Raw genomic sequence first — 19,107 nt, forward strand, 5'->3', positions numbered from 1 at the left:
AGAGGACAGAGCCAATCTTGGGGAGCCCAGGGGAGTGGGAGTGGTGAAGTTTGAGGACTGTCTCTTGCATCTTTAATAACAAATTATTATTAGGTCACTAAAGGCAATCATTTTTTTTTTTTAATTTTTATTTATTTTTGAGACAGAGAGAGATGAAGCATGAACGGGGGAGGGTCAGAGAGAGGGAGACACAGAATCTGAAACAGGCTCCAGGCTCGGAGCTGTCAGCACAGAGCCCGACGCGGGGCACGGACCGCGAGATCATGACCTGAGCCGACGTCGGCTGCTTAACCGACTGAGCCACCCAGGCGCCCCACTAAAGGCAATCTTAAAAGGGAGAAGTCAGCACAAAAGGCCAGTGAGTGGCTGGGAAGGAGTCTGAAAAGCTCTCTTTGGGAGCTTCAGGGATATGAACCCCCCCGAGCTTCACAAGGGTGGAGACCAGAAAAGGCATGATAGGGAGATGAGTCTCAGTTCAGGACATCCCTGCATGAATAAATAGTGTCCTTAAGACTTACAGGAAAGGAAAAGTGAAGTATAAAAATTCAAATCAATGTTCTGCAGGGTATGCTTGTATGTCATGAATCTCCTTCACCAACTCTTCCCCAGAATTCCATAAGATTAAAACCAAACCCAAACACTACCTTCAAATTTTGGAACAAATTACTCCTCTCAGGAATCTTTCCTGTTGTAATGATCATCTGCTATTTTGCCCTTCTGATAGCCATTTTCTTTTCTAGTGGGAATACCTCCACTTTCCTCTGGGGAAAAATCCCTTTGCCCACTCAGTCCATGCTTTTCCGGTGGTGACTTTTCCGGTGGCTTTTCCATGCTGACCCCATGGCTACCCACGACTGGGCGTGTCCCCCAGGCCTGACCAGAGGACAGTACCCTCTAGCCACAGTGATTGCTTCAGAGACAGGCACAAAACCCTACTTTGCTGGTGCCATCCAGAAAGAAGTGCTTTCTTTTCCACTGTGAGAAGAAGGCTGAGCTTGTAGGATTTCACCAGGAGCTTCTCTGGCCAGATTACCAACACCTGGTGAGAGCATGTCTGGGAATAAAACTAAGGCAGAGAAAAACAGTGTTGGGGATGGAGAGGCATGGATTCCTGGTGATGTCATCTACACCCTGCTAGCGCATAGTTATCAGAACTATTAGCTGGTGACTTTCCTTCTTAACATCAGTTTGAGCTGGGAACCTTTAATCACCAAAGGAGCCCTATTATATCTGCTAATCTTACTTTGCTCTAATGACTAATACTCTACTTTTTGCCCCCCGAGTCTTTATGAGCTAAATTTATTATTTCATTTTTACAAACACATTGCTTTGTAAATGTAGTAAACAGTTTCACAGGCATTTGTTTGATGTCCCTACCCCCACCCAGCCTGAAGGCTACATGGGAATGGAGGGAGTGACTTTTCCTCTCTTTTGGATGCAGCTGCACCACCTAGTACAACACTCAGCCAAGAGTAAGCACTTAATTTGTCAGATATATTTATTGAATGTCTTAACAGGGAACTGACTGTGGAGCCAGAGGCCTTAATGTGAATCCTGGCCTCATCACTTTTATCTGAGTGAGCTCAGGAGAGTATCACACTCTTTATGAAAAAAAGATAATGCCTTTTCTGACTTGACTTCACAGGGTTGACATGAGGATGGAATCAGATGTTATGTTTGGAACCCTTGGAAAATATAAACCATCACATGGTTGCAAATTAGAATTAATATCCCAGCCATCAGTTTCTTCTGCCCTCCCTTTTACCTTGAATTCCACTAAACTCCCACTCCAAGATTAGTATCTTTAACTTTTGTTTATGTTCTATTTCTGCTAGAGTTTTCAGCACCTTCCATATTTATAACAGTGACTTCTTACCATCAATTGAGAATGCTGTATTTTGTGTAATTTTTATTTATGAATTATGTTAATTTTCTCTTCCTGCACACACATGTATACACACACATGCATTACAAAGCATGAACCAAAACTAGATTTTAAGGGAAATGGGTAAAGCTGAAATTGTTAAGATATTTTAATTTTATTTTTAATACAATTTTATTCTTACTTAAATTTGATCTTGCTAAAACTTGTGATGCTTATTTTTAAAATCATGGTGGTGATGGGGTGCCTGGGTGGCTCAGTCAGTTAAGCATCTGACTTCGGCTCAGGTCATGATCTCACAGCTTGTGGGTTCGAGTCTCAAGTGAGGCTCTGTGCTGACAGCTCAGAGCCTGGAACCTGCTTCGGATTCTGTGTCTCCCTCTCTCTCTCTGCCCCTCCCCCACTCACACTCTGTCTCTCTCTCTCTCTCTCAAAAAGTAAATAAACATTAAAAAATTTTTTTAAATAAAAAAATAAAATCATGGTGGTGTGTTTTCTTAATCATGATGGCTTAATACTATCAAGGAACAGTATCTACTTAGGATGAGGCTCACTGCTAACAATGGTGTGGTTATAAAATCTTTATTTTATATAGTTTTCTTGATAATTTCTGCTTTATAAGAGTAGGAAAAGTGTCAGTTTGACCACTTCTCTGTTGTTCACTTATATTTATATTATTAGTCTTATCTTCAATTCACAATTTCTTTGCAGAAATACTTTTAAACTCCTCTCAACTCTTTTTCTCATACCCTGATCCAATTCAGCAAATCTGTTGGCTATACCTTCATAACATGTCCAGAATCCCTCCCTTCTTGCCATCGCCTCTGCTATCATCCCAGGCCAAGCTATCATCATATCTTGGCTGAATTAGTGCAAACACCTTCTAGCTAGTCTCTTGCTGCATCCTCTCTCCCTTCCTGTAGTCTGTCATGCACAGAACAGCCAGCTACTGTGATCCTTCTTAGATTGAAGTCAAGGCATGTCTCTGCTCCAGTGGTCTCTCATCTCACTCAGAATAAGATACAAAAGACTTACAATGGCCTGTCCAGCCATTACCTCCTTGCCCTCATATTCCTATTCTTGCTCACTTGGCTCTAACACATTTGCCTCCTAACTGTTCCTTGGACACTTCCAAACACATTTCCTCCCTGGGTCTTACAATTTTCCTTGTCTCTGCCTATAATCGTCTTATCCCATTGCCTGTGCATTTCTTCCCTTGCTTCCTTCAGGTCTCCACTCAAACCATACACACAAAGTCTAGGCTTCCATGACCCTTCTCCATGAAATAGCAGCCTCCCCACCCCAGACCTACCCTAGTGATCCTCTGTCCCTTTGCCCTGCTTTTTTTCTTCTCCACAGCACCTACTGCTTATTAAACCAAACATACTACTATTTTCTTTCTTTCTTTCTTTCTTTCTTTCTTTCTTTCTTTCTTTCTTTCTTTCTTTTCTTTCTTTCTGTGGGGGAGAGGGGGAGAGAGAGAGAGAGAGACAGAGAGAGACAGAGAGAGACAGAGAGAGAGAAGCCCAAGCAGGCTCCATGCTTAGCAAGAAGCCCAACTCGGGGCTCCATCCCATGATCCTGGTATCATGACCTTAGCTAAAATCAAGAGTGGGATGCTCAGTTGACTGAGTCACCCAGGTGCCCCTCTATTTTTATTTTCTATTCACCCTTAAGAATGTATTTTTATTTTCTATTCACCCTGTAAGAATGTCCCCATTGAAAGTAGGGACTTCTGTCTTTTATGCTTATTGCTATATCTCTAGTGTCTAGAACAATCTTTGGTCTATTACAAACATCAAATCAATATTTACTATTGAATTAGTGTCACTAATTACCTAATGTCATTTCTATATCTATAATTGGTTGGCATAGGGTGTTTCTGTGAAATGCTCTCATTCCTTGTTTCTCTTCATTGTCTTCCTCATTAGATTATAAATGTTTGAGTGTTATTGCCATGTCTACTACAGCTTTTTTAACACCCCCGAACTACTGAAATACTTCTTTGGAAACTGTGGCTTTTGGTGAGTAATAATAGGCAATTTACATGACACAGTAGATGATGTTTAAAGAATTTATCTCATGGTATTGTTTGGCCCATCTACCAAAGGGATCTAAAATGCTTACAGCTTCAGATGTGTGGGTCTCAAACCCAAGAAGAAAAGGTCTTTCTTCTAACTCCAAGCCTGCCTCATAAACTTCAGAGCAGGATATGGTGTGTTGTGCAGACTCACAAGCTGAGGGATACAAAAGCCACCTGAGAAGGGGAAAGATCCTTAAATCAGAGCATCCTGGTTCCTGTTAAAATTATTGTTTTTATAATTCACACATTCTAAGTATACCTATCTCTGTGTTTCTTCAAAGAAAAGACACACAGATAAATTGGGGAGGCTTTAAAGCTCCAGAAAAGTGGAATCACAATGGAATTTCTTTGAGTCCTTTCAAAATACTTCCATGGTGATGATGATGATGATACTTCATTGAGCATTTACTACATGCCAGGCATTGTTGTAAGCATTCTGCATATATTAACTTGGTATGAGAACACTCAGAAAGCCAAAGAGAAAACCTGAAGAAAACAACAGAATCCCAAAGATCAGGAACAAATGAGCCATAACTGAACATTATTCAGCTCATTTACAAAATGCAAAGTATTTCTTTCTTTATTTTAAATGTCCAAAAGTAGATGACCAACTGGTTGAACATTAAATGGCATTTAGTTTGATTCTCATATATGTAAGATATTTAATAATTTTAAAAAATGTTTTCATCTTGCAATGATATGAAAATATTTATTTTCTTGGTTTTGTTGATTTTATTGGGGGTTGTGGCTTAGTGAAGGTGTAGGAAAATTGATGCTTTCCAAGTGCAATGGGTCATGATGTTTTGATTTTACTCTGCTGTGTTCTGTTTTAGTTTGTGTAAAAGACGACGATGACAAGGAAAAACAAGGCTGGCCCTCAAAGTGCTAGGGCACATATATATGTAGTGAATAGCTGGCTGTGAGCTTTTGAAGGCATGGATTGTCCCTGTCCCTGTTTGTCTATCTCCTGCACCTAGCATAGGCCTGGCATGTGGTGCTCAATATGTGCTTGCAAATTAATGAAGACCAAACTGTTGTAATTGAGTTTATGTAGCAGTCAATAATGGAGCCAATTTCCATCCTCAACCTCCACTGAGTATTGAATTAAAAAGAGTTTGTGGTTCCTGATGTTACATTTTTTCTGGCCTGGGTGTCACAAATCCAGTCAATGAGTTGAGTTATTCATTTCAAGAAAAGAAATCTAGATAAATTTAAATAAATGTTAAGACAAATGTTAGATACTTATCTAATTTCTTTGGAATTGTAATCCAATCACATATCATCATCCTGACAATGTTTTGTAAAAATATAACTATACACATGTAAATGTGCTATGTCTGTGCTATGATTTGATTGCATTCAATGGAGGACTTCTTGTCAACCAGGCCTCCCACAATCTATTTGTAGTAACAGGCAACTGAGGAGTTCTTACTGGTATCCTCTACCACATTGCATGACTTTGGGGAGGTTCCTTAGTCTATTTTTGGTTCAGTTTTCTTACATATGGACTGGGAATAATTACTTTATGTTTTCTTCAAGAAATTTTTTTTAAATGTTTGTTTATTTTTAAGAAAGAGAGACACAGAGCATGGGTGGGGGAGGGGCAGAGAGAGGGAGACACAGAATCCCAAGCAGGCTCCAAGCTCTGAGCTGTCAGCACAGAGCCCGATGTGTGAGTTCGAACCCATGAACTGTGAGATCATGACCTGAGCCGAAGTTGGATGCTCAACTAACTGAGCCACCCAGGTGCCCCTGTAATGTTTTCTGTTAGAGAATGATATTGACAGATTCTCAGCTAAAACTGTTTCTAACTTAAACATTGCAATTGCTGATGCTGTAGAGTACATGATAGAATCAGAATTGACAAATTTATAATATTATTTTCTTTAAAATATTTCTTCTGCATTGTGCTTAAGGTTTATACAAAATGTATCATAAAAACAGATTTCTATTTTTATTTTTACTTTTGCTAAAGGAGAAGTGCTTGAGTTACAGATTTCTAAATTTATCATAATAAAGTAGCATTAGAATAGAATAGATTCTAATATCTAACAATTCTGATTACTAGTTCTGAGGCTCGGACAAGTTACTTCAGACTCCTTCATCTGAACAACAAAAATAACATGCTTTACCTACTAGAGTTGATGTAAGTGTTTTTTAAAAAAAAGGTAATGGGGGAAAGGAGGAGAAAAGATTATGTCATATATCTAGTCTTCAAAAAAAGATTAGTTATATGACTGCTTCCTAAACAAATGCTGCTAAGAGAGTGAAAGTCCTGGGTTTGAACCGAAAGTTTCCATTTTTTATTTTCCACTTAAAATAATGCACATTATTAAGACATTGATACACAGTTTCATAAAATTAGGGAATGTGTTCTTATATAAAAGCTTAAAATATTCACGTATTCAAATAAAAGTATCTTCTCCTAGTTGTAAAAATAAACATTTAAAATATAATTCCAGAGCCAATTATGGAAGATTTTTTCAAGTTGTTATAAAGGCAGCTAATCTTTTTAATTAGCAAAGGAATGAGGGTAGGGAACATGTCTATTTTGTGCACTACTATGTGTCTAGAAGCCAACAGAGTGCCTGGCCATAGTAGGTGGTCAATAAATATTTGTAGAATATTCATAGAGAGTGTACAGATTTTTGAATCAGAGAGATTTGGTTTGAAGCATGGCTATATGTTAGAATAATAGTAATATCTATCTCTAGAGATTGTTAACAAGATTGGAAGAGGTAACATATGAAAAATATCTGGCATGTGTATTAAGATATGTTTTCCTTCGTGTTGTTCATACTTTTGCTGATTTCATAATATTACATGTTAAGATCAAATAGTATTCCAAATGGCCAGACTAATGAACCACCACATGTATTCTACTTATATATAAAGAGACCATGCATGTAGTAAAATTCTATTCAGTAAATCTTTGGCTGATATCCCATCAGAGCAGCCAAACTGTTCAGGAAAAGTAATTCCTGCTTCAAGGCTTTAAAAAAAAAAATCTGCATTACTTGCTCAGTTTTTCTGCATGTGGCTTTCGGTTGCCTTTTTAGCTAGTGACCCAGGGTTTTAACTAATGAACTCCAGCTGTTCTTATTTTGCCTTCCATCCCCATCCCTTCTCATTTAACCTCCTGTCTCCCTGGTCTCACATCCTTAAAGTTCTTACAGGAAAAATGGGACAGTGCCAAAGTTTTCAAATGAGGCCTCATCCCTTCTTGAGGGGAGAGGGCTTCTTTAACAAGGGATTCTAGCTTTCTCAATGATGGAAAAAGAAACATTCATTGTTGGAAAATGGATGCCTAACAACCTCCAATGTGTCAAAAATCCTCTTGTGGTTTTTAATATTATACAAGCAAAGCGTTCAGTAAGGTAAGTCCATAAAACAAACCAAGAAAGTCCACAGCTGAATACTAAATGTAATTGCAAACACCTGTGAAGGAGAGGCAATTTCTTAGTAAATATGCAATAAAAGAAACATCTACCATACAGAACAATACAGATCCAGCTTTTCTGAACCATGCTGAGAACCATCTGTTAGCAAAACTGGCAAAATTTTTCATTGTTAAGTCAAATGTCAACCTGAAAAACTTGGCTGTGGGCAAAATCTGAGCAAGGCAGTCCTGAAGTAATAGGCAAGCTCAAACGCACAAAGACAACACCATGAAAATGCGGTGAAGCTGGGCCAGAGGCTCTCCCATTATATTGGTGACCTGGGGATTTCTATTATGTTCAGAAATACTATTCAACCTATCCACACAACTCCTTCTAAATCTGATCATACTTTCATGGGGACCACTAATAAGTACATTAGTAAATGCAGCTTCCATTATATTAAACACTTAAAACCACACTTTCCTCCAGAATGCACCTGATCCTACCAGGATGAATTCCCGGCTAACCTGATGGCCATTTGGCCCCTATACTCAAATTCAAAACGACATATTTCCCAGGGGCTCTAAAAGACTTTTGAAAATGGCATCAAATTCAGTTATAAACTCATTTTGTAAATTGCTTTTTCCATGCCTGTTTGCATAACCCATCCTTCCAAGCTCAGTTCAAAATCTACTGACTCCATTAGCCACACTGAGACTAACTGGTTCTCATATTAGTTTATGTCTCTTTTTAACCTCCATTATAACACTTGTAACCTGAATCATCTGCTCTGTTAAGACTGAAAATGACAGAGAGCAAAAATCAGGGCTTTTTCTTCTCATCCTTCATAATGCCCAGCAATATGCTGGGCATATAAGTATGTGTTCCATAAAGAAGGGAAAATAGTTAACAGGGGAGAAAGTAAAAGAGAAGAGACATTTCTTTTCTTCTTCTTCTTCTTTTTTTTTTTTTTTTTTTTTTTTAATTTTTTTTTTAACGTTTATTTATTTTTGAGACAGAGACAGAGCATGAACGGGAGAGGGTCAGAGAGAGGGAGACACAGAATCTGAAACAGGCTCCAGGCTCTGGACTGTCAGAACAGAGCCCGACACGGGGCTCGAACTCACGGACCGCGAGATCATGACCTGAGCCGAAGTCGGTGGCCTAACCAACTGAGCCACCCAGGCGCCCCTTCTTCTTCTTCTTCTTCTTCTTCTTCTTCTTCTTCTTCTTCTTCTGCTTCATCGTCGTCTTTTTTTTTTTTTTCTGAAATTGATAGCTATCCTATCATCATTAGATTTTAAATGGCTCATGTAGGGGCGCCTGGGTAGCTCCATCAGTTAAGAGTCCAACCTGAGCTCATGTCATGATCTCGTGCTTTATGGCTTTGAGCCCCACGTCAGGATCAGTGCTGACAGCTCAGAGCCTGAAGCCTGCTTCGGAGTCTGTGTCTCCCTGCCCCTCCCCTGCTCATGCTCTGTCTCTCTCTGTCTCAAAAATAAATAGAAACATTAAAAAAAGAATAAATCATAAAATGATAGTATAAATATGCTCCAAAAACTATAATGAAGAATATGGTTGCAATTATTATTATTTTTTAATTTAAATTCAAGCTAGTTAACATACAGCGTAGTACTGGTTTCAGGAGTAGAATCCAGTGATTCATCACTTATATAAGTGCTCATCCCAACAAGTGCCCTCCTTAATGCCCATCACCCACTTAGCCCATCCCCCCCCTAGTGCCCCTCCAACAATCCTCAGTTTTTTTTCTGTATTTAAGAGTCTCTCATGGTTTGCCTCCCTCTCTTTTTAACTTATTTTTCCTTCCCTTCCCCTATGTTCATCTGTTGTGTTTCTTAAATTTCACATTTGAGTGAAATCATGATATTTATCTTTCTCTGACTGACTTACTTCACCTAGCATAATACACTCTAGCTCCAACCATGTTGTTGCAAATGGCAAGATTGCATTCTTTTTGAATGTTGAGTAATATTCCATTGTGTGTAGATATATATCTATATCTATATCTACACACATTCCATTGTGCATGTATATATCTACACACATACCTACCACATCCTCTTATCCACTCATCCGTTGATGGACATTTGGACTCTTTTCCATAATTTGGTTATTGTGGATGGCACTGCTATAAACTTTGGGGTGCATGTGCCCCTTCAAATCAACATTTTTGTATCCTTTGGATAAGTACCTAGTAGTATAATTGCTGGGTCATAGGATAGTTCTATTTTTAATTTTTTGAGGAACTTCCATACTATTCTCCAGTTGTGATTATAATATTACTTCTAGAAATATCAAAAGCTAGATGCTGAATGGATAGATTCAATGGATTTTTTTTTTCTTACCAAATCAAGGACCTGTAAGATAGATCTCTTGGATCTTACCTTCCCGAATAGCTGTAAATGGGACTCCTTCCTCTTCATTCATGCTAATGACTTTTAGAGCCACTAGTTGTCCATTTATCCTGGAAGAGTCGGGGGTGGGGACAGGGATGGGGAGGACACACATTTATTGAGATGCTTCATAGCAGCAGTTTATACTAAGGATAGTTTAATGAAAGTAGCTTTTCCTTCCAAATATATTCCAGCATATGAATCCACAATTTTCTAAAAATAGGCAGTTTTAAAAGTCATATGTATGTATACCAAAATATTTTTTTCCTCTTTACTCATTATAGAAACTTTGGAGAACACAGAAAGGCACTAAACCCATCCTCATAATACTTTGATGTATATTGTTCCTTTCATTTCCTTTTCTGCACTTATTTGGACCATCCTTATTTTTCATCTGAATTATTGTAGTGGCCACTTAACAGTTTCCCTACTTGTACATTTGTACTCCTACTGTCTCAATAGAGCAGCCTGGGGGATCCTTTTTAAGGGAATTTCAGAATAAATCACTTCTCTGCTCAAAACCTACCATTATTGTCACATTTCACTCTGTTAAAATTTTTTTCTTATGTATTTATTTATTTTGATAGAGAGAGAGAGAGAGAGAGAGAGAGAGAGAGGAGTGTGTGTGTGTGTGTGTGTGTGTGTGTGTGTGCGCGCGCGCGCGCAAGCAGGGGAGGGGCAGAGGGAAGGAGAGACAGAATCCCAAGCAGGCTCTGCACCATCAGCACAGAGCCTGATGGGGGGAGGGGGAGGGGGGGTGCTGGAACCCACAAACTGTGAGATCATGACCTGAGCCAAGATCAAAAGTTGGATGCTTAACTGACTGAGCCACCCAGGTGCCCTGGTCACATTTCAATCTGAATAAAAGCCAAATTCTTACAACTACCTTCTAGGTGCCACCTGACCTGCCCAGGCCCACCATTACCTCTTTCTCTAACCTCCTCTTGCTCTCCCCTTATTCAATGTTTTGTTCACGGATGTAAGTGAGGTGCCGGAGAACTGAGATTTTAATACATGTATAAATACGCGGTTTTCAATACAGCGGGATTCATGTCATGTTATCAGTAACTTGCTTTTCTGCCATTTTTCTTTTATTCATTCTTTACAGTATAGGATGATATTTAATTAAATATTTAATAATGATATAATATTTTATCATATAAATACACTACAGTGTGTTTATGCTTGGCTGGTTCCAAATGCTTTTGAAATGTTTCTTTTGACTATTATAAAAATACAGTCACGATCATGTCTGTATCAGTCTTTTCACACAGCCCCTATTCTTTTCTTAGGGTTGAGTTGGAATTGCTAAGTCAGAGTATGCTGTGCACAAGTTTTTATTGTTTTGAATGCATGTTCCCAAATTATGCCACAGAGTGATACACCACTCACTGGTCATGAGAATGGCCATCCCAGCACTTTCTTGCCAACACTGGGCAGAGTTTTTATTTTGTTTTGTTTTTTCATTTTTTAGAACAGATTTAGATTTACAGAAAAATTGAGAAGATAGTACAGAGAGTTCTCACATACCCCACATCCAGTTTCTTCCACTGTGAATATATTAGTATGATACATTTGTTGTAATTAATGAACCAATATTGATACACTATTATTAACTAACGCTTATAGTTTATTAACTAACGCTTATGGTTACTTTGAGATCATGACCTGAGCCGAAATCAAGAGTCAGCTGCTTTATTGACTGAGCCACCCAGGTGCCTCATAATAGAACAAAATAGAAATAGTTGAAATGTCCAACATTAGAAGAACAATTTAAAAATGTGTGGTACATCAACACAACGGAATATTTTGAATTTGTGACAAAAACTCAAGTCCAGAGTCATGTAGAAAGTGGAAAATATTCATGATAAAATAAATAGAATACAAAATAGCAAGCACACCATGTTTGTAACTTTAAATAAACCATGTGCAAGTACAAGACAAATTATGCATGTGCAATTGTTATGCTAGAGTGATGGATTATAGATCATTTTTCAAAGTTATTTGTTTACTTTGAGAGAGACAGAGCAAGCAGGAAAGGGGCAGAGAGAGAAGTAGAATCCCAAGCTGACAGCATGGAGCCTGACACTGTGAGATCATGACCTGAGCCGAAATCAAGAGTCTGCTGCTTAACTGACTGAGCCACTCAGGTGCCTCATAGATGATTTTTAAGTTTATTTTATTTTAATTTTTCAGAGAGAGAGTGAGAGAGGAGATACAGCATGAGCAGGGGAGAGGCACAGAGGGAGAGAAAGAGAACCTTAAGCAGGCTCCATGCTCAATGCAGAACCCCATGAGGGCTTAATCCCAGGACCCTTGGATCATGACCTGAGCTGGAATCAAGAGTGAGACGCTTAACCGATTGAGCCACCCAGGCACCCTGATGATTTTTAAGTTTTAAAAATTTACTTGCTGTTACATATTGCCTTTTTAAAAAATAACATTTACAAGTTTATTATGGTTTTCCAACTTGATTTCAAAATGCATTCTTTTTATCTTTTTTAAAGTAGATATGGTAGATATGGTAGATATGTAAAAATTTATGAAATCAATAAATTTATCTATCTTAGTCTTTTTGACCTTGGGACATAATCAACGTACAGAATTTGTAGGTTAAATCTGTACAATGTCTGATACGTTTACATATTGCAGTGTGATTATCAGGATTTCTTTAGTTGTTTTTTTTTTTTTTTAGTTTATTTATTTATTTTGGGTGGGGGGAAGGGCAGAGAGAGGGGGAGAGAGAATCCCAAGCAGGCTCTGGGCTGTCAGTGCACAGCCTACACGGGGCTCGACCTCCCAAACCGTGTGACAATCACCTGAGCTGAAAGAGTTGGACACTCAGTCAACTGAGCTACACAGGCGCCCCCAGGATTTCCTTAGTTTTTACCTAATGTCCTTTCTCTGTTAGCATACCACATTATATATAGTTGTCATGTCTCCTTAGGCTCCTCTTGGCTGTGATAGATTCCTAGACTTGTTGATGACCATGACAGTTTTGAGGAGTACTGGTGAAAAATTTTGTAGCATACCTCTCTAATTGCAGTATTTCTGATTTTTTTTTTTTTTTTTTTTTGATGATTAGACGGGGGATATGGATTTTGAGAAGGTAAAGTGCCATTTTCATCCCATCATATTAAGGATACATACTATTGTCAGAATTTATGACTTTATATTGGCCTTAATCACCAGGCTGAGATAGTATCTGTCAGGTTTCTTCACTGTAGTTCTTTCCCCCCCAACTCCCTGTCCACAGTGTACTTTTGGAAGAATGTCACTATGAGTAGGTCACACTTAAGGAGTGGGGATTTGTGCTTCAACTCCTTGAGGGTGGGTTATTTACATAAATTATTTGGAATTCTTCTGCACAGGAAAATTGTCTCTTCTCTCCCATTTATTAATTTATTGAGCCATTTATTTATATCAGTGTAGACTCATAGATATTTATTTTACACTTCGGGTTATAATCCAATATTAGTTTATTTTGTTGCTCAAATATTCCAGATTTGTCCTTTGGGAGCTCTTTCAGTTGGTTCCTGTGTCCCTTTGACATACCCTCATAAATGTGGGGTTTGTTTTTTGGTGTCATACTTTTATCTTCATTTATTTTTTGCCTATTTAATTTGCCTAAAAAGGATTATCATATTTTGATTTCTATTTCTTTACTTGTGGACCTGAATTTTCTTAAGTTTATTGGTCTTTTCTGTTCTTTTGTGATTTGCTAATTTGCATTGGATATTGAAATATTTTGCATATCTTTTTAATTGAAATATTTTGCATATACTTTTCACCAATTTCTTTTGTCTATTTGAACATGTTTTTGAAATTTGGAACTTTAAAATTTTTATGAAGTTCAATATTTTCCAAAATGTTTTTTTTACTCAGAGCATACCTCTGTGAAATTCTCTCCACCCCCCAAAACAGTATTTTGGTCAAATATGTTTAGAAAATGCTTTACACTTTAAAATTTTTCTTGGGGCACTTGGGTGGCTCTGTCAGTTAAGCATCAGGTCATGATCTCACGTTTTGTGAGTTAGAGCCCTGCATTGGGCTCTGTGCTGACAGCTCAGAGCCTGGAGCCTGTTTCAGATTCTGTGTTTCTGTCTCTTTCTGCCCCTCCACTACTCTCTCTTTCAAAGATGAATAAACATTACAAAAGTTTTTTTTTTCAGTTTTCTTAATCTTTCTTAGATAGTAATGGTATACATTAACATTTTAAAGATGCTGAGAGCATCTATAATAAGGAATCACATTTTTTACTTTGTTTTAGGGTTCCCTGCAACAATTTGGCAATAGTAACTTTCAATGAAATATCCTAAGGTCTCTCAGAACTAGGGCTCCCTAGAGCATACATGGGTAGATGGGGCACCATGGACACTTAAGGGTTCTGACTTCAGTGTTTTGAAGAGACAGACCTTTCTAGCCCAAAGGTTACACAGAATTCCTCTACCTATTCTTCCAGCTCTTATCTCTTCTTTTTCATTTAGCTCTTTGATCTACTAGGAATTCATATTATATATTTACTTTACTCCAAGTTGCTAACTATCATCCCAGCTTCGTTTATTGGACTGTCTTCTTTTCCCCACTGATTTGATAGTGATTTGATGTATATACCATGATTATATATTAGACCTTACTAATACTTAGGTTTGTGACTATTCTGGACTTAAAAAAATCACATTTCTTTGATCTGCCTTTTCTTATACTATACTATTTTAATTATTGTGGGTTTTGAACATATTTAGAATATATTAAAACTTGATGGGTGCCTGGGTGGATCAGTCGGTTGAGCATCTGGCTCTTGATTTTAGCTCAGGTCATGAGATAGAGCCAGGTTCTAGCTGGCTCAGGTTCGTGGGGGAGCCCCTGCCTTGGGCTCTATGCTGACAGTATGGAGCCTGCTTGGAATTTTCTCTCCCTCCCTTCCTCTGTCCCTCCCCTGCTTCTTGTGCTTGTGCGCACTCTCTCTCTCTGTTCCTCAAAATAAATAAATAAACTTTAAAAAATAACATATATTAAAACTTGAAATTAAAGAATCACTGACATCTTTGCACTATTAGATTTTCTAATTCAAATATTCTGTACTTCAATAATCTCTGGAATAATCCATAATACCTTATACACCCCATCTACTGCAACTGCAGCTCTTCCCTGTCCACGTGTCTTTCCACTCTCCCCTCCAATGCCTGGCCTCCTCCTGCCTCAGGGATTTGTTGCTTGCTGTTCCCTCTGCATGAGGCTGTCTTCCACTATACATGCACATGGCTCCTGCCTCACCTTTGTCAGAGTCTGTGTTCAAGTGTTCCCTTCTCATCTCTCTATTTAGAATAGTCATCCACCACCCTACTCTGGCGCTCCCCATCCCTCTCCACTGTTTTATTCTTTCCCAAAACACTTTTCACCCTTCGATAAACTCAGTCTTTCATTAATTTGTTTATTGCCTATCTTACCGTGACTAGTATGTACACTCCGTACGAGCAGAGAATTTTGTCACCTTTGTTCTCCAATGAATCTTTATTGTCTAAAAGGGTGTCTGGCACACAGTAGGTACTTAATAAATATTAGTAGAATGAATGAGTGCCTGTCTGACTCTTTCTCAAGTCTTTATGTCCCTCAGTTACCCTCACCCATTTTTTGACAGTAATGATTTTTGTTGTTGATGTTGTGAGAGTAACTTCCCTTACTGAACTTTCTAGTAACTGGTTATTGTTAATACACAAGACAACTTTTGATAAGTGTATTTTGATTTTGTAGCTGATCACCTTATTCTGTCATACTGCTGCTACTGGCTCCTTGGATTATTGCCTTGGGTTTTTTAGGCAGACAATTCTGTAATCCACAAAAATGATAGTCAGGGGTTTTCTTTGGTCATTGCATTGGCTAGAATATTTGCTATAATCTTTAACAGTGAAGGATAATGAGAATTCTTGTCCTATCTCTAAATCAATGGAGGTGTCTCTAGTATTTAAGAAAGAAGGTATGTGGATTGTTGATTTGAAATACTCTACATCATAATGAGGAATTATCATGCTATTCCTATCTTGTTCAGAGTTTTAAAAAGTAGTAATTGGTGTTGAATTTATTTGGCATTCATCTCTGTGATTTTTTTTACTTATTTTAAAATTATAAATGTAATGTCTTTGTGGTAAGGAATAAAGTGAAAAGTCTGAGTAATCTTTCTTTGCCCACCACAGTTTTAGCCACTAGAAGTAACTACATTTCACAATCTCTTATGCATTTTTCCAGACTCCTCAACGCACACATAAATTTATACATGCATAGTAAACCTGAGTACTTTTTTTCTAAATGAGAATATAGGATACATATTGTTCTGTAACTTGCTTTTGTTTCTTAAAGTATCGGACATCTCCTTGTATTGGTACATCTCCTTCATACTTTAGATGACTGCACACCACTTCACTGCATGGTGATTATTTAGCTAGTACTCCATGAATGGGCATTTGTGACCAGGTTTTTACTCTGATTTTTTTACTTTTTCTATTATAAATCTTGCTGCAATGAATGTACTTGTATGTATATCTCTATGCACTTAAACAAGTATTTCTAATGTATTTTTTTAAGTTTATTTATTTTGAGACAGAGAGAGAGTGAGCCAGGGAGAGGTAGAGAGAGAGGGAGACAGAGAATCCCAAGCAGGCTCCATGCTGTCAGCTCAGAGCCCAATGCAGGGCTCGATCTCACAAACTGCAAGATCATGACCTGAGCTGAAATCAAGAGTTGGACGTTTAACCAACTGAGCCACTTAGGTGCCCCTCTGATGTATTTTTGAAACTATTACTCAGTTGACTCCCTTGAAGGAAACATTTTATATTCTTAGTTCCTAAGATAGTCTATGGAATTGTATTAAATAATGTATATAAAATGATTTTTGCCTAAAATCCTGTTTTAACATTAAAAACTAATAATGTGATTACTAGGATAAATAATAACTAGTCTTACAATATTTATATTACATTTTTAAAATTAACATTTAACTACTATTGAGCTACTATTTTCTCCATTGGAACATAAATTAAAGAAAGCAGACCTTCTGACTTTCTCATCTTGACTAAAAACCAATGAAGTTCATGGATCTTTCACATATGTTCAATAAACTTCATTAGCCAAAATGGGCACTTGGCTTTTTTTTTTTTTCTCCAACCATTTTATATATTTTACAAGTATACAAACCCAAATACTAATAATTTTTTGCATGTATCATGCTTTGTAGAAACCAAGTGCAGCTTCTTCTATGAAGGTAAGAGGAAGAATGAAGGAACAAATTCAACGTTGCAAACTCTGTCTTTGTATTTTAGGGAGAGACGTGAAAAACCCTTTAGAGACACCTTACCAGCTGCATTTGTGAAGAGCAGTAATTGTTCTTTGGGTCAGCAGTAGAAAAATTCTACTTTAAATTGAATAAAAGAGAGAGAAGTTGATAAACGTCTTAGTGAACTGATTTTAATTAGGGCAAGAGAAGTTTGTTTTCCTTGCCAGACTATTTAAATCATCATGTCTCTCCCTGTTGACTATGGTGTCTTACCCTGGTCCTGAACTTCTGTCATGTGTTACCTGGCTCTATAATTTCAAATCAGAGGGGTGGGATCCTCATCTCTAGAGTCTCTCCCAGCTATGAGTTACTCACCTGCTAATCCCCTTGTAAACTGTGGCATAAGAACCTTCACCCAGTTTCTCCAAGTTCAAGTAAGATGAGGCTGTCCCAAAAGGGAGGTTCTTCCTCTGCTTAAGGGGAATGGGGAGGGGAGAGAGGTGGGAAGGAAAGAAAGAACACGTTTTTTAGGGTTGACATTTTTCCCAGAGAAATTAGCATTGCCCAAGTATACTTGGGGCCCTCTCAGTACCTGCCCTAGAAGTAAAGGCCAGCCTCCTAGACAAGCATGTATTAAATCATTCTACTTCAACATCAGCTGTTCACTCACCCACTGAAAACCCTGCCTCAGATCCTCTTCCTGAAAAGAATCACTGTTACTCCGTGGCCTTTTACTCTTGTACTTCCGGGCACGGACCGCCTGAAGTCCCCTGGGGTGAAATGAAGTCATGGAACATGATGCTTCTTTTAGGTCTGTTAGCTAGAGAAAAAAGACAGTACAGGAATAAAATGTATGCAAAGTCAAGACTCAGTGGCTGGCATAAAGCATTTTTTCTTCACTTATCTGATTGTTACTCTTCAGATGTTTTCTAAGCCTCCTACACCCCAAAAAGCAAATCCTTTCCTGAAAGTCAGATCCTTAAAAAAGACCATAATGATATCACCTGCTAAAACTCTACATTGTTTCTTCACTTAAAAATATTTCTTTAACACTTAGATTAACCTAAATCTCTCTGATGGATGGTTTCCAATTTTTCTCTGTTTGGTTCAGTCTTTTCATGTTCTTTTAATTTATCTCTTTTGGGGAATAATTTTCTAGTATGTCATTGCTAATAGTCATAAGCTAATCATTGTGATTTTGAATCCATAGCATACCAATACTGCAGCTTGCTTTCTGGGGCTCAGCTGTGTAACTTAGGACTTCAGATATTCCAAGAAAATAACTACTTTCTCAACTTCAAGTCAACTGAATTTCGTGTAGCCCAAAGCATAGGATTATTTTTCCCTTTTGCTTTACAAGAACATCCCCAAACTTGATAGCAACAGCCATAAATTCTCAGTGACTTTAATAGAATTTTCTTTTTATTGTTTTTGACCCATCGCAGAGAAATCAGACCCTGCTCCAGAAAGGGAGTCTCTGAGCTCCCTAGTTTATCAACAGAGGTAGATGCTCCTCCCGGGTTACAAATACCTCGATCGCAGCCTCCGCCGGCACAGGCGCAGTCCTCTGACAGCTGTGTGCATCGCCTCCCTCCCAACAGCGATGGCAGCTGCATCCAGGCTGGAGAGTCTTTGTACACAGCTCTTGACCCATAATCTTCTAGGTTCAAGGAGAAAACCCGCACTTGAACCTCTTCCCCTCTGCTTCTCCTGTCCTCGTTCGCTCCCTTTTTGCCAGAGGTCAGCAATGCTGGAGCTTTCATATGACTCACATGAGGGCTGTGAGCGGAGCAGCCTCATGACTTCAGCAGTTTTCCTTATCAGCGCAAGAAACTACATCGAAAAGGTGGCTGCCTGCATTCTTACGTGCACGACCGAAAACAGGACAGCTAATATTGCATAGAATCAATCTTGGCACAAAGTTCTTATTCCAGGCATAAGTTAGTGCTGTTAGTATACCTAGCTTTTATGAATTTACATTGCTTATCCATGTAAATGATAATGATATTGATTAGGCTTCCCTGGTGCTAAAGTGGGCATGTTGAGGAGTATTTTCTCCCTGCCTTTCATCTGAAAGC

At 38.2% G+C, this 19,107-nt stretch overlaps 1 protein-coding gene across 1 annotated transcript in view; it reads right to left on the reverse strand.

Annotated features, from left to right (window-relative positions):
• Positions 1-18,759, reverse strand: part of CDK15 (cyclin dependent kinase 15) — an 85,069-nt gene extending 66,310 nt beyond the window's left edge. Inside the window, exons 1-4 of the mRNA XM_060622971.3 lie at positions 18,561-18,759; positions 17,700-17,849; positions 17,405-17,499; positions 9,751-9,830 (exon numbers count right to left, since the gene is read on the reverse strand). Coding sequence (XP_060478954.1) covers positions 9,751-9,830; positions 17,405-17,499; positions 17,700-17,849; positions 18,561-18,683 — 448 coding nt within the window. The 5' untranslated portion in view covers positions 18,684-18,759. The remainder of the gene's footprint in view (positions 1-9,750; positions 9,831-17,404; positions 17,500-17,699; positions 17,850-18,560) is intronic.
• Positions 18,760-19,107: the final 348 nt, after the last annotated feature.

Source organism: Panthera onca, chromosome C1 (genome assembly GCF_046562875.1).
Source record: "Panthera onca isolate mPanOnc1 chromosome C1, mPanOnc1 haplotype 2, whole genome shotgun sequence".
Lineage (NCBI taxonomy): Eukaryota > Metazoa > Chordata > Mammalia > Carnivora > Felidae > Panthera > Panthera onca.